The 21104-nt window shown below is 37.0% G+C and overlaps 1 protein-coding gene across 1 annotated transcript in view; it reads left to right on the plus strand.

Annotated features, from left to right (window-relative positions):
• PTPN1 (protein tyrosine phosphatase non-receptor type 1) overlaps positions 1–21104 on the plus strand; it is an 84531-nt gene that overhangs the window by 47289 nt on the left and 16138 nt on the right. The window contains exons 3-4 of the mRNA XM_044663828.1: positions 119–219; positions 11778–11876. Of these exons, the coding sequence (XP_044519763.1) occupies positions 119–219; positions 11778–11876 (200 nt within the window). The remainder of the gene's footprint in view (positions 1–118; positions 220–11777; positions 11877–21104) is intronic.

Consider the following 21104-nt stretch of genomic DNA (forward strand, 5'->3'; position numbering starts at 1 on the left):
GTACTCTGTCTAGCAGGTATCTAATAAATGTTTATTAAAGTATTTTCCATGTACATATATTATTTATATATCCTAACTCTTCTTGAATTAATTTTCCTGTGTTCTGATTACTTTACAGTTGACCATAGTCGAATTAAGCTCCACCATGAAGACAATGATTATATAAATGCTAGTCTGATAAAAATGGAAGAGGCCCAAAGAAGCTATATTCTCACTCAGGTAATAAATGAAAACATAGTCAAAAAATAGTTGTCCATTTGCTTTTTGTTGTTTTCTTTTTCTATTCACTTGTTTTCTTTAACCATTCTGGGCCTAAATTTCATCATCAATAAAATTATGGAATTGTAGGTGATTCCTGAGGTTATTTCTAGCTCTGCTTTACCATGATCATTAATGTTAGAATATAATCTTCCTGATGTCTAGGGGTATCCAAGTGACAAGGGATAAAGTCTGAGACTTTGAGTGAGAAAGACCTCCTATGTTCATATTTGGCCTCAGACACTTACTAGTTGTATGACCCTTCATATTTGTTGGACTCAGTTTTCTCAGCTATAAAATGGAACTGTACTAGCACCTACATCCCAGGGTTGTTATGAGGAAAAAATAAAATATTTGTAAAGCATTTAGCACAGTACCTTATACATAGTAAGAGTTTAATAGATTTTTGTTTAAAAAACTTTTAAAATCATGTTAAGATATCATTAATACATTTTTTCTAAATATAAAACAGGATTTTAAAACATCCTGCCTTAAGTTTCCCTTCACTTTGGTTTTTCTAGACTTTTTTTTTTAAGTAATTAATTTCCTAGGAAATGACCTCTTTAGGGAAGAGAGTACTGAAATATCATGTACTAGCTTATAGACAAAACCCATAGAACCATGAGTAAAATTTTACTATACATGTAGTTAGCATCAAGTGATATTGGTAAAAAGGAATCCTTTATTCCTTTTAACAAGGAAGTTGGAGGTCCTCTTACCATAGAAATGTGTAGGGATTAACCAGCCCACAGTGGCAGGAAATAGAAACCATAGAGACTGGAAGGAGAAACCATAGAGACAGGAAGTGAGGCAGGAGGTTATAAAAGGGGCTGAGCTGGAGTTGGTTGGGTTGTCAATTGCTGACAGGGCTGGCAATTGCAGAGAAGTTTGACTGCTGGGCATTGGTTGGTCATTGGGAGTTAGTTGCTGGTGGTGTGGGTTGGTGATTAGTTGGTGGTTGGCATTTAGTTGCTGGAATATAAAGGCAGGCCTGACCTTAGGTAGAGAGCTTTTGGCTTTATCCTTTTAGAGGGCTTTTTGCCTTTGGGGTTTTTTGGCTTTTGGGTTGGGCTGTAGGGTTTTTTCCCTTCCTTAAACTTTTTGGAAGGTGGCTGGTCTTCGTAGACAGACCTAATTGGGGTTGGATTAAACACTAATTGGGTTAGTTTTGATTGGGTGGATTGCTTTGGAACTTTGTGGGGTGTTATTAGCAGTAGTTATAGGCAGTTATAGGTAGATATAGGCAGTTTTAGATAGTAGTTATAGGCAGTTAATAGGATAACTAGCATAGACATTAGGAAAATTTCTCTACCTCTTTCCTGTATTTCCCTCCTTTACTATATTCTTTTACTATCTATTTTAATAAAACTAAATTAAGTGTTTAAAACTGCTAGAAGTTTTCTTTTCTCTGGCTTAACGGGATAATATTAATTTATATCTATACTATATTCTCATTAAAACTTAAGTTATTAAAAGCTGCTCTCTTATTTTGTCAAAACCCCATTTTAACCCTTACATAACTAACCTGAGAAATTTGATTGTAGAACTTAATACAACCTTGTGATTTTGTGGAACAGTTAACTGAGGCCCAGAAAAAGAAAATGGCTAAAGTCACAAAGTAAGTGGTAGAGCTGGATTAGCACTTTGATCCCCTGATCATAGTTCATTATTCTTTATAATATACCATTCTTTCTCCCTTTGTTTTATTCTCATGTAAAGTTGGAATAGACTCCAAAATTTTTGCCCTTTTAACTATATTATGTTCTTCATTCTGAAGTTCTTGACTTAGCAATTTCATTAAGTATTTATTTAAAAGGTACTTTCTATATCGACTTCATTGTCTGAGAACTCACATTCTTATAAAGAGGAAAGATGTCATATATACTGAGTGTCCCAAGTCTCAGTGCAATTTTTAAGCTACAAAAGCTTCAAGCAAAACTATTTGAGCAAGGGCAGCTGAGTAGCTCAGTGGATTGAGAGCCAGGCCTAGAGATGGGAGGTCCTAGGTTCAAATCTAGCCTCAGACACTTCCCAACTGTGTGACCCTGGGCAAGTCACTTGACCCCCATTGCCCACCCTTACCACTCTTCCACCTAGGAGCCAATACACAGAAATTAAGGGTTTAAAAAAAATTTTTTTTAAAAACCTATTTGTAAAAGATGGATTGAAGAGAATGGGTAGAAGTTAAGAAAACCCATTAGGAAACAATTATAAGTAGCAGGATAAGGACTAATGCAGGTAGAAGGAAAGGGATGGGTATAAGAGAGATTATGAAATTGCTTTTAACAGGACTTTACAGCTGATAGACTCCTCTCTTTCTCATGCTCTCACATCCCACTAGAGATTATAAGATCCTGGGTGACAAGGTGGTACAATTTAACATAAGTGCCAAAAGGAAGGCAATAAATTCTGTTTTAGCTGTGTTGAATTTGAAGTACCAGTGAGACATCTTGATAGAAAGATCCAGAAACATATTCTTTCCTTCAAGGCCTCTTAGGGTGCTACTTCCTCCATAACCCTGGTTACCTTTACCTCATCTGAAATAGAGTACCCTAGTTCTAAAGAAGAGTTTAAAAGACATATTTAGAAGTCATCTGTATAGAAGTAAGTGAAACCATGTGAGTTAGAAGGCCAGAAGAGAATATTTAGAGGGGAAGGAAAACCAAAATCAGAGGCTTGGTTCACCCAAGTTAATGAGGAAGAAGAACTAGCAAAGGAGACAGATGGCAGTGGTCATACAAGTAAAAAGAAAGCAGCTAGTTGGCTCAGTGGCTAGAGAGCCATGCCTTGGGGTGAGAGGTCCTGAATTCAAATCTTTCCTCAGATACTTACTAGCTGTATGACCATGGGCAAGTCACTTAATCCCCATTGTCCACCCTACCCCTTCCTGCTCTTCTACCTTTGAACTGATATTTCTTATCTATTCTAAGATAAGGGTGTTGTTTTATTTTTAAACAAGTAAAAATAAAGTAATAAAAGTTCTTTTTACCAAAACTATAGGAAAACAGTATAGGGAAGGAGCTCAATGGTCAAGTTTCAAATGCTGAACAGGGAAGTTGAGGAAATCACTTTGCAGGGAGGTGAAAAGTAGGTGAATGTTAAGAAAGTAAAATCAGAATGTGGGCTACTTTTTAAGTGTTTGGCAGTGAGGAAATGGCAGGGTTAAGGAAATCTTTTTGTAAGTTAAGAGAGACCAAGCGTGATTGTAAACTGCAAGAAAAGAACCAGTTGAGCAAAAGCAAGAGATGATTCATAAGAGGGGGAAATGATGATTGATAGGACAGGATGAAGTTAGGTACAAGAGCTAACTTTGGCTCTGAAACTAGGAAAAAGTAAAAGAGAGTTACTGAGGACATTGAGAGTTTCAAAAGAGTAGAGGAGGAAAATAGAGGATCTACAGAAAATAGGAGGCAGGTGTGGTTATTGTTAGCACACATTTTTAGTGGATCTAATCATGGTTTCAGGGCTTTCTTTAGTAATATTAGTTGAGCCATTTAGAAGTAGAAGTGGAAGAGATAAATGATAATAATTAAGGATTAGCAGGACAAGAATGACAAAAGATGAAGATAATATAGAATTCAAAAAAAAGCTGATTATAGGATCAAAATTTTTGGTGGGGAGGGGAAAAGAACTAGGCAGAATTGAATAGACTAGAAGAATAAAAACGGTACAAGAGACTAAAGGTCATGAAGATAGGAGAGAACATGTTTGAGTAGTAAGGAAATTAAGGGAATCAGGTAGAAAGAGTATTAGAAAGCAATTTCAAATTCTCAGTTTTAGAGGTGGGTTGAAGTCAAAGACGTGACCATCCCATAAGATAGCTGGTAGAAATAGGGAGAACACAAGTGCTAAGAAATTGAAGAAACTGTGAAAATAGAATGCTAGAGAACTCATTAATGTAAATATTGATATATGGAATTATTATGGAAGAGGAGAAGGTGGAACAGAAAACTATGAGTCATGTGCAAAGGTGAGAGAATATTGAGTTTGGTTATAACTATATTAAGGATCATGAAAGAATAGCACATTCAGGAAATATCAGCAAAGCAAGGTTCTAAACATGGAATGGCAGAGCTTAGAGAACAGCAACTTCTTCCAGATCCTAAAGAATGGGGAAGGTTGGAAAAGGAGTTGCCAGCTCTAGTGAGGGCTGTCAGATGTGGTATCAAAACAAAATAAAGAACTTGACAATGGGACCTCAAGAGCTTTGGGGATCTAAAAGGCCCAAAGGAAGGTTTAGTTTAGACTAGAAAAGGTAAATGAGGATAATATCAGAAAGAATGACAATAAAACAGGATTCCTGCCAAGAATGAGGCATCTGGACAGGAATTAGGGCAGTATAAAGTTAAGCTAGGAGAAATAGGTTATCCCTTGGAAAGAAGTCAGAAATGGTTGATTAGTAGATTCTTTTTAGGATGCATTTAAAGGAAATTAAAACCAATGTGCTTCATATTCACTACTATTTTTTTCTTGTCTTCTAGTAACAGAAGGGAGATTTCCTTGCATCTATTCCCTCCTGCCTCTTCTAGGCCTTGTTCTTCTTTCCTTCATCTTCTCTCCTTAAATAAGTTTTCAGTTTCTCCTGAAACAGTATTAAAGGTCACCAATGACTTACTAATTACCAAAATAATTTTTTTTTCCAGGGCCTCATCCTCTTGACTCCAGGTTTTGGCTCTATTTGAGCATTCTCTCCATCTACCGATATAATCTGTCATTTCTTGGCTTCAGAAAATTTGTTCAAGATTTCCCTCTTTTCTAATCATTCTTATTTCACTAACTGTCTTATTCCTGACTCCTCTTCTCTCCTCTCTTTCCTTCCCCTCCTTTCTCTCCTCTCTCATCTTTCTCATTTACTCTTACAGCTTCTTACAAATAACCCTCCATCACACCTCTCTCCAGGTTTATATCTACAGCCATCTACAGACTATATATCATATCTCTGCTGAGGGATCTTTAGTGGTTCTCTTTTGCCACTGACTAGTACAGTTTTATATTCCTATTCCTTTTATTCAAGGCTCTCTATTACCTGTAACCCCTTCCTAATTTTTCATCCTTTCTCAGCAGAATTTTAAGTTCTTTAATGGGAAGAATAGTTTCATTTTATCTTGGTATTCCTGGTGCCCAGCATGGTGTCTTTGGGGAATCTACATCTTTGTCCATGTAGTTATTGTCTCTATATTATAGCCTCCTGCTATAACTTAGGAAAAGGGCTTTATGAATTGATATTGATATATTGAAATTTTTTCACCTTATGGCCTAGAATGATGATCTTCACCAAGCTTACTTAGGCTAAACCTCAGAGAGATAAACACAGAATCTCTTTCAGGCTTATATTCACTACCTTTCCAACTTCAGAAATTCAGACTTACCTCTATACCGCATTGAGGCACCTGAGGAAAATTTTACCAAGAGTCATGTCACCAGCCTTGCACATAAGAAGTGCTTAATAAATACTTTTTAAATTCATTGGAAATTATTTTCATCCAGTCTTATAAAGATAGACACACTAATATATTGTTGGTAGAGCTGTGAATTAGTGTAAACAATGGGAACATTTTGGAGTTATGTAAACAGTGACTAAAGTTTCTATAATGTTTCATCCAAAGATTATAACACTAGGCATGTACCCTAGGAGACCACTGATTAAAAGAAAGGCCCCATATACACCAAAATATTTATAACCATTCTTTTTGAAATAGCAAAGAACCAGAAACAAAGTAGATACCTGTTGATCAAGGGATAAATAAATGCATATTGATAAATGAATATAATGGGAATATTAATATACTATAAAAGTGATTAATATGAAGAATACAGAAAAACATGGAAAGACTTACGTCCACTAATGCAAAGTGAAGTAAGCAGAGCTAAAATAAAACCAGTAAATATAGTGACAATGCAATGCAAGTTGTAAAGAGCAATCACTATAAAACAATCAAATTAAAAGTGGAAAATTTACAAAGAACAAAAATGGCCCCAAAGAAAAAATATAAGAAGAATTTTCTTTTGCAGTGGTGGGGAGTCCATGAGTGTGGAACATAGTATATCTTTTTTCAGTGTATTAATCAATTTTGCTGATTTCTCTCTCTCTCTCTCTTTTTTTTAAATCCTTACCTTCCACCTTAGAATGAATACTGTGTATTGGCTCTGAGAAAGAAGAGTGGTAAGGGCTAGGTAATGAAGGTTAAGTGATTTGCCCAGGGTCACACAGCTAGGAAGTGTCTGAGGTCCGATTCTAACTTAGGACCCTCCCATCTCTAGGCCTGACTCTCAATTCACTGAGCTACCCAGCTGCCCCCCCATTGTTTTTTCTTTTTTAAAAAAAAAAAATCTGTTTTATGAAATGTTTCAGAAAATAGTAAAAAATAAAGGAAGAAATTTAAGGAATGTAAAAACAAAAGATATTAAAATTTAAAAAAAATTTTTTAATCATTTCCTTCCTTGTATTCTACCCTTCAGGCAAAGTGAACAACTCTCCCTCCAAATATGTACTCTCATGCCTCCTTTGCCTGTGCAATTTCCTGTGCCCAGAATGTCGTCCTTCCCCATTCTTAATTCTTGAGCACCTGCTCATCTTCTTAAAGCCCAATTCATTGTCTAGACTTATTTTAAATGGAATTTCTTTTTCTATATCTTGCTGCTGGAATTTGTTAGAAATATATAGAAATGCTGATGATTTATGTGAGTTTATTTTGCATCCTGCAACTTTGCTAAAGTTCTTAATTAAAGCCCAATTCCAAAACCATTTACTCTAGGTAATTTTTTCTCATCCTTTCTAGCTATCCTCTGTTCTAGCTGATAGTAACTATTCCCCTAAGACTACAGATAACACTTTTATTTTACAGTGATCTCTCATCTATTGCAAGATTTACATTCCAGGGACACCGCCATAGGTGAAAATCTGGGAAGTAGCAGCATTGTATTTATTTTATTATTTATATGTATTTTAAAGCTTTATAAACCCTTCCCACTTTCCTATAAACCTTTTCCACATTCTTATTAACCTACAGTCACTGTGCCAATCAGCTCCCAGGATACAGAACACAACATTGTGGTTGGTTGCCTTTCATTCCATCAGCCAGTAGTATGCCATGTAAGTGTAACTCCCTGATATAAGAGCTGCGATATGACAAGCAACCACTGTATGACCTTTCAGGCTATTTATCGTGTAATATATATTATAATCATTCTTTTGGAACCTTTATTATACTCTTAAGTTTCGTGGAGTAGGAACTATACCTCAATTTTGTAGCTTCCCCATTTTCTAGCACAATATTCTGCTGAACAACAGGCACTTAATCTTTTTTTAATTTATAATGTTTGGTGTCTCCATGAATTAGTCCCTTCCAAATGTAGAGTTTCCCTTTACTTTCTGTATAATCTTACTATAATTATAGGTACTATGAAAATTTCTTTTATCATTCCTCAAATTTCTCAACACTTTACTTGAACCTTTTCTCCCTCTTAGATACTTACCCAACTCTCCCTTGTATTGTAGTTATTTTTATTTTCTTCCTCTACTCTCCCCTTCCACTAGAATCTCCACCTTTGATTAGCAAATTTTCCTTCATCCTAGATCCCGTCATAGAATCACAGAACTTGAAAACTGGAGAACCTCAGTGGCCATCTAGTCCAGACATGAAAGGAATGCCTACTAAAATTTATCTATCCTTCTTAAACTCTTTCCCTCTTCTCACTATCATGAAAACTGAACTTTATGTCTAGAAGATGCTTCATATCTGACCACTACCTGGTCACTCTATTGTCAATGGCTTTTCTCTCATGTCCCCAGAGACCTGGGCCTATAGAAGTTGATATACTTTCCCTTTGCAATCTCCTTTCAGGTTCACTTCACATCATTCTATCTAGATCCTTTATTATGTCATATGCTGGCTTCCAGATTATTTTCCCTCTCTCACAGAAGTCAGTACCTGGTTCGGTTATCATCTACCACATAAGATAACATAGAGTTTTGTGTAAGGAATTAAAATTAAGGGTTTGACTAAATATATGAGAATTTTAAGATAATACTGTGACCACCGATTTAAAAATATTTTAGCTCAAGCCAAAATGACTTTTAGTAGTTTTATTTTCAAAAAGGTGGAAGGAGTGAAAGTAGAGAAATATAAAAGAGGGTAGAGAAGATGTCTAGCCGATCACCCTAAATGTTGTTCCAGTCCCCGGGTCAGCCCAGGACGGCTTGTTAATCCTCAGTTAGAAGACCAGGTGGTAAATTAAACAGGGGTTCCACCCATGTGGCCTCTTCTAAGAGGGGAAGGCTTCTCCAGAAGCCAGGAAAAGAGGGTCAGCTTCTCACTCACCCAAGTGAACCTCCAAAGTAGAAGATCCAGGAGAAGTCTTACCAGAAACAGTCCAAGAGCCAGAGTCCCAGGTTGAAGTACTAAGTTGTAACTCCAAGCCACAGTCCCAGTCCAAGATCCTGCAAGCCCAAGATTCAGCCCTTGGACAGGAAGTTCAGGACTTTTATAGTCCTTTTTCCACATCACTTCCTGTCCTTTCCTCCACTTTATGGAAGCCAATTGCAATCTTTAAATTTGTTTAGCACTGCCCAGGGGATGGGTCAGTCACTTCTGGAGTTGACACCCACTTTTAGCAAGTGGCTTGCCTACCTCCTCTATTTAGTGTTAAGTAGGGGTGTTTTCAGTTTTTGTTGATTAATTTAAAAATAGGCAAGGGGGGAGTTAATCCTATCTTCACATTTGCAAGCCACCATCTAAATGCTAAATATCATCATCATTATTATTATACACTAGCCCTTCATCTCACATTCGGAGACTTCATAATTCACCTTGATATTCTCTGAACACCCTAGAGTCCTAGTTAGTAATTCTTCAACTCCAGAGGCATGTATTTTCAGTCTACTTGAGTCACCCACAGGTGGTCATGCCTTAGATTTCATCACCATTCAAACTACTACCACTTCCTTCAACCTGAAATTCTCTTCTTTTCATCAGATCTTTTCTACTATCTCCTTCTGCCTCACTCATCTTAACCTGTTTTTTTATCCCTATCAAAACCTTTAGAATCCTCTATTCCTCTCTACCCTGGCTTCAGTCTCTTTCTTTAGTCTTGCCTGACCTGATAGCTAATTAGTTTAACTCTGCCTATTCACTTTTGAATCCCTTGCTCCTTTGTCCTGTGTACATTTCTTATTCCTGGACCATGACCACCATCTCCCTTCATCACTTCTATGCCTGTGCTGCTGAGTGCCACTTGAGGTCACACAACTACATGCATATAATTGTACACAGCTGGGTCCAGTATGAAATAATGTTCTCATTTCATCTGGGCCCTCATTGTTGCAGTGTAGTCATTTTTTGTTTCCTTGTTTAACAAGCTATCACATGCTGTAGCCATTATTTGAAATCTCTGCCTTCAGACTCCTAGTACCACCCACACTCCTCTGTCTTTTAGTAGATGACATTACTTCATATCCTCATTCACCTCAGAATGTTCTGCATCTTCACCTGTCTTCTCTTTTTTGCCTCTAGTCTCTGAAGAAGATGACTCTTTCTTTGTCAAGGCTAATCCTTCAACTTGTCCCTTTGATTCCATCCCTGTCCCTCAACTCCCTGACTGAGACTCCCTGTCTGCTGACTCATTCTTGGACTCTAAACATGCTAACTGTTTCCTTATCCTTAAACTTTTAATCAACTCTGTACTATCCCTATAGTTCTTCTAGAAAGAATTGCCAGTACTTGCCACCTCCATTTCCTCACTACCTATTCATTTATCAGCCTCCTGTAGTTTTAACTTTTGACGCAACATTCTAGTAAAACTCTCTTAAAGGCTATCAGTGATCTCTTAAGTCTTTAGCACAGTCAGTCTTAGAATCCTTAGGATGGAAAATAGGTGCCATTTTTGAAAATTGGCCTTTGGGGGAATGCCCACAATTAGGGAACAAACAAAAGAGACAGAGTGGAGCAGTCAGAGAAAGGAAAAGGAAGCAAGGTAATCTATTGTGATGAAGCCATGGGAAAAGATTTTGAAGAATTTGTAAGTAAACAGTATCAAATTCAAGAGAAAATTCCAGGAGAATAAAATGGAGAAAATGCAATTTGATATGGCAATAAAAGGAGGTTATTAATATTCAGGAAAGTAACTTCAATAGAGTATGAGGGATAGGAATCAGATTGAAGAACTTAAGGAGAGTAGATAGAAAAAATGCATTTTAGACACAAAGTTCTGTTACAATAAACTTCTCTTAATGGTTGGAGAAAAAATGCATTTTAGACACAAAGTTCTGTTACAATAAACTTCTCTTAATGGTTGGAGCCTGTATTAGGCTACATTTCTACTATCTTGGTCCAAAGCCAAGCTTCACAGTACAAAAATGATCGTAATTCCCTCAGCCCTATGCTTTGGAGGGGTTCTACTATAGGGACCAGTTGTCTGTAATTGCATAACTAGTTATGGTAGCCAGTGGAGAAGGAGATGCTGTCACCAGCTGGCACAAAAAAAAAGGACATGAAGCTTATAACCCACCCTTCCTGCTCTTTTGTCATCACCAGAGCAATTGAAGTGAGATAAGCTCCTTGAGGGCAATAACCTTGATATCCCTCTTGCTGCCACCCCAAAATCCACCTTCACCATGTACACCTTTTAATATGGTAAACAGTTCCATATTACCCTTCTGTGAGCTTTCCCCTTCAGACTGTTGGATTTTTTTCCTCTTCAAAACATCGACTGCGATTTTGTATTTGTAGCCTCAATATAATCCTTAGTGATGCAACTAAGTAGTGTAGATACTACTAGATAGTAGTAGTATAGATAGTAGATAGAGCCCTGGGCTTGAAGTCAGGAAGACCTCAGTTCAAATTTCCCATATTCTTCATAGTGGGGCAGGTGATTTTAACTTCATTTACCTCATTTTCCTCAATAGCACTTTCCTAATAATAGTACCTATCTCCCAAGGTGGTTGCGAGTATCAACTGAGATAATAATTGTAAAGTGCTGTGTACTTGACACAGCAGAAATAATAATATATTAGCTATTATCATGATCATCAACAATGCCTGACACATAGTAGCCCTGTTTTCACTGATCAAGATTATCTTTATGTCTATTTTAGTCCCATTTCATCTGTGTAAAAATGCTAAGAGCCTTAAATCTCCTTTCCCCTCCCCTCCTCACCACAATGTCCTAGTTCCCTTATACCTTTAGGGTGGTTCTCTTGAACACACTTGGTACCGGGTGGTATTTCCAAACAGTAAATCAAAAAAGTGTTTTCTCTGTTAAATTAATCATTTCTCCAGATCAGTACTAAAATGACTTTACTATATTATTAAAGTTAAAAATAGAATTATAGATATTGGATTCTGGACCTTAAAAGGAAAATTTTGTCAGGATAATGCAGTGTCAAAATTATTGAAAAGGTGTCTTATCTTTACATCTAAATTTGTTTTGTATTTTAATATGTTTATCAAATAAAATATTTTATTATAACAGTTAATCATTTAGAAAGATGAAATTAATTTTTCAAGTCTGTCTTTACACAGGGTCCTCTGCCTAATACTTGTGGTCACTTTTGGGAGATGGTTTGGGAACAGAAAAGCCGAGGAGTTGTCATGCTTAACAGAGTGATGGAAAAGGGATCAGTAAGTATGAATTTCACTTCTCTTCCACTATAGACATACATACATACATACATACATACATACATACATACATACATAGCCACAATGTTTGTTGCTCCCATAAGTTATTCACTGGCACAGAAACTTTTGAAATTTTATCAGTTTGCAGAAGCCTGAAAAGATGAATAACCTGTTGAATAATAGCAATTCTTGTTTAAACTAATACCTATCTATATTGTGAAGAGAACATCTTTAATATTGTTATTAGTTATAAACAATTATTTTTTTAATCTGTATTTTTTAAAATCCTTACCTTCCATCTTAGAATCAATATTGTGTTTTGGTTCCAAGGTAGAAGAGTAGTGAGGGCCAGGCAATGGGGATTAAGTGATTTGCCAAGGGTCACACAGATAGGAAGTGCCTGAGGCCAGGTTTGAACCTAGGACATCCTCTCTCTAAGCCTGGCTCAGTCCCCTGTTGCCCCCTCATCTGTATTTTGTATAGAAATTTCATCCCCATTCATTTTCATCCCTACTCTTTATCTTTAGTCTCTTCCTGTCTACTGACTCTTCTTCTGCTATCTACAAACAAGACCATTTCTCACTCACCCATCAACTTAATACTAACCTCCCTGATGGCCATTGACCTGTAGCTCTCCTCCCTTTCCTGATTAAACTAATTGAGAAAACAATCTATGCTAGCTGTCTCCTCCCCTTTCACTCAATCCTAAACCCTTTGTAATATTGCTTTTGAGCTCATCATTCAACTGAAACTACTCTCCAAAATTGCCAGTGATCTCTTATTTGACAAATCTAATGACCTTTTCTCAATCCTGGCCTTCTTGCCCTTCTTGCAGCCTTTGACACTCTCCATTGCCCTCTTTTTGTTTTTGTGGCACTGCTCTCTTACTTTTCTGACTGCTCCTTCTTAGTCTCTCTTTGGATGTTCATCCAGAACATGTCCACTAATATGGGTGTTTCCCAAGTTTCTATATCCCAGGCCCTCTTATCTTTTTCCTCTATAGTGTATCACTTGATGATTCCCAGATCTATATACCCAGACCCAACCTGTATTTCCTGAGTTCTAGTCTCAAATCATTTTTAAAAAAAATATTTCAAACTAGATACCCCATATACAACTCTAAATTCATCATGTCCAAAGTAACTTCTTAACTTTCCCCTAAAAACTCTTTCATCTTTTGAACTTCCCCGTCACTCTCAACAACACTGCCATCCAGTCAGTCACCTAGATTCACAACTTCTGTTTCACCTTTGGCCTCCTTATGCTTAGTTATCCAACATATATAATTTGTTGCCAAATCTCATGATTTCTTTCCCTGTGACATCTCTTATATAGGCTACTTTCTCTCCACTCGCATAATAACCACCATCTTAGTTTAGGACTTCATCATCTCTCCTTGGAAAGATTACAATATCCTTCTAATAGTTTCCCTGCAATCATCTCCCTTGATTGCAGGTCTGACCATGTGACTCTACTACTCAAAAAACTCCACAGATCAAACATTAAATAATTTCCTTAGTTTTTAGAACTTTTCATAACCTTACCCATATACTTTCCTAATCTTTTTTCCAACTTTATTCCCTTGTGTCCTTAATTCTACAAACTAATCCAGAGACACTGACCTTTGTAACAATTTAAATTCTTGAGAGGCAGTATTTCTTCATTTTAAGTTAACTTATTAATCAGTGGCTCAAGAAAATCAAAACTAGCCAGTAGACTCCCTCCACAAACCAAACTGGCATCAAAGAGGGCAAGCAGGGCAAAAGTGAGCTCATCAAAAGAGCCTGAGTGGCCAGGAACCTCCTGGGCATGTCACTTCTTGTGACAACCTAATTCATTTCCTCCCCTAGACATCCCAACATGTCTCTGATTGATAAATAGCCAATAAGAAAGTGGACTTGGAGATCCCTCATTACTTCACTGAAAGAGGCATGTCTTAAGGATGCCAACAGAACCTTATCCTCCCCAACATGTGGCTGGGTCACTGTAGTCCAAAATGGTTCTAGAGCTTGCTGATTTCATTACCTAATTTCTCAGATCAGTCTAGTGACTTCTCTGCCCTGCTCTAAGTCCTGTTATCCTTTCAGGATCTACATATAAGGAGGGGAGGATCCAGCCCTGTTTCATAGCCTAGGGGGGAAAGCTGTTTCAGCCTTTAAAATCAATTTTTTTTCAGGGTACTGTAGTGAAACAACAGATATCATACTTCGATTTTTATTTTCCCTACCTTCTTATTGTTCCTCAAGCATGACATTCCATCTCCATGACTTCGCATTGATTGTCCCCCATAACTGAAATGCTCTGTATCCTCATCTCCACCTCTTAGTTTCTCTTCCTTCAAGACAAAGCCCTTTCCTGGTCCCTGCAGCTTCTAATGCAGGGGTCGGCAACCTTTTTAGCCATGAGAGCCATAAACACCACATTTTTTAAAATGTAATTTCGTGAGAGCCATACAGTGCTCACAGTGCACGCTCCTGTAACAGCGCCTGAAAAAAAATTGACTTTATGGCTCCTGAAGAAAGAGCATATCTGGCCCTCAAAAGAGCAGATATGGCTCGAGAGCCATACGTTGCCAACCCCTATTCTAATGCCTTTCCTCTGAGATTACCTTCCTTCTATTCTATATATACCTTGTATGTCCCTAATTACTTACTCATTATCTTTCCTATAATATTGTAAACTCCTAGAGGGTCAGGAATTGATTTTCATATATACATATCTCCCCAGCATTTACCACAATGCCTAGTATATAGTAAGCAGTTAAATGCTTAACTGACTGACTAATAGTTCTGTAAAATATTTAGAATTCCAAGTTAGAACTTTAGAGATGAACTCTATGAAGTATTGTACATATGATATATGTTTTCAGTGGGTGAATCTGAATTACTTCTCTTTTGGTCTGTTTGTTATTAAAAAATACAGTCAAAGCCTATATTTGCTGTTCTGATTCTATGGCTTTCCCTTTTCATTACATTACATTATTAAATAAGTCTATTTCCATGTAGTCATAGATTTATCATTTTCATGATACCTTAATGTCTTATTATAGTAATATATCTTATATATTCAACCATTCCCCAATTGTTAGATATATAATTTGTTTCCTGTATTTTGATCTGCAATTCATTTCTTTACATGCTTTTCAATGAGATGGTTTTGGTGTACATCTTGATTGGGTTGGATTGAAGTTAAATAGTAGCTAGATCATCTCTGCTGAATACAGTTCTGTCCTCTTTGAGTAGAGAGCCCCCAAACCCAAAATGAGATAAGCTAGAGAGCAACAAAGACTAATGAAACCACCATGGCTGTAGCGATAAGGAGGCAGTGCCCTTGTGTGCATTTTCAAATACAGTAAGACCCCAACTTTTCTTTGAGATGCTGGCCCTGTGGACTTAAAATTCAATCAACAGCATCCTGCTATGATGATAACAATGTGAGGAGTAACTTAAATATGACCTTTAGGAACTCTTATAGAACTTAACTCTTGAGAGCAAAGAAAAATGTACCTCAAAAGAAATTTAAATAGTAGAAATTTTAACACTAATGTGTAAAGGGGTTTTGGTCGAATATATTAAAAGGTAGTCACCAGGGGAAATTTCCCCAAGTAAGAAAACCTCAAGTCAAAATTGACTTTTATGGAAGTTTATTTACAATTAAGAAGAGAGAGAGAAAGTAAGAAAATTAGAGAATAAGATAGGATAAATGATCTAACACACTGAGTAAATTGCTCCAGCCCTGGCAGATTTTACTAGTCCTTAATTGGAAAAAAATCAAGCCTCCAGCCAAGGGTCGGATGTCCCAAGGCCCAACAGGTGTATGAAGCAAAGCTCAGTCACAGAGTCTCTTTGAAAGGAAAGTTCCTTTAGAGAAGTTCAGGAAGATTCAGTCTTAACACTCACCACGTGGAACAGTATCGGTCACGAACCAGCAGAGCTCCCTCAGGTCCCCTTCACAAAACCAGAAGATCCTTGACTTACTCAACTCTCTCTTTTTAAAGGGGTCACTTATGTGTTACTTCCTGTGCCTCCCTCCTAGTTTGCGTTTCCAATCACAACAGACGCTTCTCTTAGGACTGCCTAGGGGTCAGTCAGTTGATTCTGATTCATCATCCACTCTAGCACACGTGGGTTACGGACCTCCCAAAATTGGAGATGTTCTCACCTTTGGTAATTAAATCTAAAGATGGGCAGTGTAGATTTAATCTAATTATCACAGATGACAGACAATAGCAAAATGCCAATTCGCTAAGAAGCATGCCTTCTTCTTATAATGATACTTTTTATCTTTGCTTCTTTTCACCATTTAAAGTATTTATGTGTTGAAAAATAGGGGGGTTTCTTGCATGAGCAATTGGTCCTTGTCACAGTTTCTCCTGTCATAGGAAATTTTACCATGTGCCTAAAATTTTATTTTATTTGTCAAGCCCCAAAACAAGGGAGGGTAAAATCATAACTTTTAAATGTGATGTGACTACTTTGAATAAAAAACCCTATTGCTCCTGGCTTTTGATCAAGGCAGAAAAATATTAAATCCTTAAGATCTACTTCCAGCTATTACTTTGAAACAGTCAGTGGTAGCAAGCATTAGATCAGGACCAACTAAATAAAATATTATGATTTTCAGCAACATTTAGTCTGGAAATTATATTTCAATTTGCCAAATGTCCTCTTGGATTTTAACTAAAAGAAATATTTTAAGATTCTCAGATAGGTTGGAATACCCATTTCTTGCTAAAGATTCAAGTAGGATATTTGCCTTTGTATGGTAAAAAGCTACAAACTGTCTAACAATTGGGGAATGACTGAAAAAAATATGTTATGTGATAAATATATTTGATAATACCATAATTATGAAGAATTCAAAGAAACATGGAAAGATACACAAACTTATGAGAAGTGAAGAAAACAGAACCAAGAGGAAAAAATACTTTTGACTACAACAATGTAAATGAAGTCAACAAAACCTAGGACAAGAAGAATGGACAGTGTTAGTTCTAAACTTTTTTTTTTTTTATGTTAAAAAGCATTTACAAACAGTAAACTCCAAGGACAAAAAGTGAGGTATTATCAAAATCCTTCCATTAGTTGATTTTGCTTAACTGTTTTTATGAAAAGATTATGGAGGGGAAGTTGTTTTGAAAGTGATATATCAAAATAATAATAATATCAATAAAAATTTATTATAGAAATAGTATTTATTAGAGTGTAGCTTATTTTAATGCCTTCAGTATAATCTTTCATTATGTTTTCCAAAGAAAGTCTTCCTAGGATGGTAGTTAAATTTTCAAAATACAATAGAAACTGTTCACTTTATCTCTAGTCCTAACACATATGCACTCACTCCTTTACTCCTCTGTTTGCTATCTCTATGATATAAATTTGTTTCAGTAATATGGCACTAGTCATTAGTGTTCATGCTTTTCAACCTACCATATATTTTACTTCAGTTAAGGTCATTATGTATATCTTAAGGTAGGTTAGGTTAGGTTCAATATTTAAAAGTCATGTGCCATATTGCTTTTCCTTCGTATTTGTTTGAATTCAGTGTTAGCATCAATCCTTTTTCAAATGGCTAGACAGAAAAATTAAATAGTGAAAAGTTGCAGTGTTTATTTGCTTAGGTAGCCTTTTAAAAAGTGTTGATGATCTAGCTGGTAAATAACAGACAAGAGTCAGCCTTAGGTCTTCTGATCCAGTGACTGGCTCCCTGAGCTAAAAAATAATAAGCAATAATGGCAATTTTTTTTAAACCCTTAACTTCTGTGTATTGGCTCTTGGTGAAAAAGTGGTAGGGGTGGGCAATGGGGGTCAAGTGACTTGCCCAGGGTCACATAGCTGGGAAGTGTCTGAGGCCGGATTTGAACCTACGACCTCCCATCTCTAGGCCTGACTCAATCCACCGAGCTACCCAGCTGCCCCCAAATGATGGCAATTCAAAAAATATGAGATACTTAAAAGTTATAAAATAATTTCTTCACCCCTCTGAGAAGTTGGTAATTCGGCTATTGTTATCCTTATTTTACAGATTAAGAAACTGAAGCCCAGAGAAATTGTTATTCGTCCATAATCAAATAAATATTCAGGTTCTTTTCACTGTACTGTCCCAGGCACAGCTTCAACTATATCTTATCCACATAATAGAGTTTTCATTTAAATCATTATTTGTCTTCTGGGGATTTTTCCCTTGGAAAATAGCAAGATTCAGAACTTTAAGATTGCTGGAAAACTTATATTAAAATTATCATGAGTAGTTCAGTAGGGATCATCTGAGTTTAATAGTTCTTTTCAGTCTCTTTAATTTCTTTGTGGCCTTTGACTCTATTGATCATTCTCTCCTCCTTGATACTCTCTTCTCTAGGTTTTCAGGACACCAGTCTCTTCTGGTTTTCTTCCTGCCTATCTAACGGCTCCTTCTTTGTCTCCTTTGCTGGATCCTTGGCTAAGTCACACCCTCTAATCGTAGGTGTCCCTCAGAGTTCTATCCTGGATTTAGTCCCTCTATACCACTTGATGATCTCATCTGTACTCATGTATTACCAATTCTATGCTGATGATTCTCAAATCTATCCATCTTGCCCCAGTCTCTCTGCTGACTTTAAATCACAAAACTCTAGCTGCCTTTTTCTATTAAAATTGTATCTTGTGGGGGCAGCTGGGTAGCTCAGTGGATTGAGAGCCAGGCCTAGGGACAGGAGGTCCTAGGTTCAAATCCGGCCTCAGACACTTCCCAGCTGTGTGACCTAGGGCAAGTCACTTGACCCCCATTGCCTACCCTTACCACTCTTCTACCTATAAGTCAATACACATAAGTTAAAGGGTTTAAAATTTAAAAAAAAAATCTAAAAAAAAAAATAAAATTGTATCTTGTTCTGGTCCCTCTGACTACCTCCTCCTCTTCTAGTCAGTATACTGAGTAAGTTTATAAGTAACTAGTCTAAAATAGTAAATATATAAGATCACAAAAGAGAACTTAGAAGTCATGTACAAAACCTTCCCAAAATCAAAGGCATATAATTCATATTATATATTAACCAAAAAATCACATCCTGGTAACATGGACTGAATCAGGGGAAGCCATTTAGGTTTTGCTCTAAGTACCTTTTGATCCTACAATCCTATGATATGCAAATCTCAGACAAACTGGTATATTCTTTACCCCACTACTATTCAATAACTTCTCTTTCTCTGCAATTCATTCTATCCATGTATATAATCTTCATGTTATAAAGGAGATTCTTTTCGTGTATGGATTGGACTAGAAGACCACTGTGATCCCTTCCAACCACTCCCTTCTTATGGCTTTCTCATTACTGTCAAGGACACCACTATCCTGATCACTGAATCTTACCACCTTGGTATCATCTCACTTGTCATCAATTCTACCTTCCCAGGATTTCATATAAATCACCTCTTCATTCACACAGCCACTAACCACCTTCTCACTTAGGCTATGACAGTAGCCTTTTAAACTGGTCTCCCCAATCCAGCAGCCAAAGTGATTTTCCTAGAGTGCAAAGTGATTCCTCATTGCATATAAGATAAATGAAGATCCATTAGCTTGATATTTAAGAGTCTCTGCATATTATTCCCCTTCTAAATAAACTCTAGTGGCTCCCTACTACTTGATTAAAGGCAGTGTCCCAAAATGCCTTCTAGAGTTTTAAGCCTTAACTTTAAGATGCCTTGTATAAAGTTCTCTGTCATTTAGAGCTCTTCAAACTCTTTACTTCCGTTCAAACCCTCACCCTTCAATCACCTCTACATCTGCTTTCACTTTTCCTAATCTCAAGCCAAATACTATTTAAGGTTGCCACACCACCATCTTGTCTGGATCTACTATTCTCTCATCTCAACTGGGCCTTCACTGCTGCAATGCAAAACTTTTTTTCTCCTTTGTAGATTCTCAGTACTACTCCCCTCTGGGACTATATCAAAACTTTTCCTTATTTCCTCAAGCCACAAACAGCTGCCCTCCTTCCCCTTTATTCTCAACAGGTACCCTAATAAAGGTCATACACTATGTGTTCCCTCTGGGGGAGGGGAGTGAGAGACACACTTTTGGAACTTTTTCAGAACCCTTCCCCTAGCCTTCCTCCTTTACCCCATTTCTGAAGAAATGGTGGCTCTTTTTGCCTAGTCCAACTCCTCTCTCTGCTCCCTTGACTCAATCTCCTTTCTTTTCTTCTAAGAGCTTGACCCCAGGAATCATTCCCTCTCTGATCTTCAGTATCCCCTTGTATATTAACTCTTGTCCCTACCCCACAAAACATACTTAGGATTTTAGCCTTCACTTGACTGCTCTCTCCTCAGTCTGTCATCTTAAGTTGCATTTCCTTTTCACTGTCAAATTCCTAGAAAGAATTATCTGTATTTGGCTACCTTCCCTTCCTTTACTCCCTACTAATCAATTTTTTCCGATCTGGCTTTTGGCCTACCACACAACTGAAACTGATCTCTCCTACGTTACCAGATATTTATTAACTGTTAAATCTAAACCAGCCTTTTCTCAGTCCTCATCCTCCTGGACCTCTCTGCCTTTTTTGAAGGGGGAAGAGGGTTGATGCTGTCAAGTACTTTATTTCCCCGGATTTTCTCTTCTCTCTTCTCTCTTCTCTCTCAGTTAATATGACTCTGGTAGGAATATCTACCATCCTCCTGCCATGGGTGGTCCCCAAAGATTTGTCCTGAACCTTCTTTTCTTCTCTCTCTATACTTAACAATATCTTCAGCTCCCAAAGATTCAAGGTATCATCAGTATACAACTGACTCTCATTTCTATATATAAAGCCCTCATCTCACTCCTGGGCTCTAGTCACACATTGCTAATCTGCAACTATATATCTCTTCTTGAGTGTCACAAAAGCATACAGAACTCATTTTCTTATCCCCTAATCTAGCTCCTTCTTATTTCTGTTAAAAGATTGCCATTTGCCATGTGCCACTTACAGGACCTCATGATCTCAAAGTCATCCTTGACCCTTCCCTCAATTTTATTTCTCATCAGCTTATCTGTCAGTAGCCATCTCTTATCAAATTTACTTTCACATTCAGTGTCTCACTTAGTCATATGACCACCACCCTAGTTTATTCAACTGCCATAATAATCTTCACAAGGTACAGATTGTTCATCATTCCCATGCTCAAAAACATTTCATAATTTTCCCATTGCCTGGGATAAAATGTAAATTTATTAGCCTTACATTAACAGCCATTGTGACTCCTGCATACC

This window comes from Gracilinanus agilis, chromosome 2 (assembly GCF_016433145.1).
Source record: "Gracilinanus agilis isolate LMUSP501 chromosome 2, AgileGrace, whole genome shotgun sequence".
Classification (NCBI taxonomy): Eukaryota; Metazoa; Chordata; class Mammalia; order Didelphimorphia; family Didelphidae; genus Gracilinanus; species Gracilinanus agilis.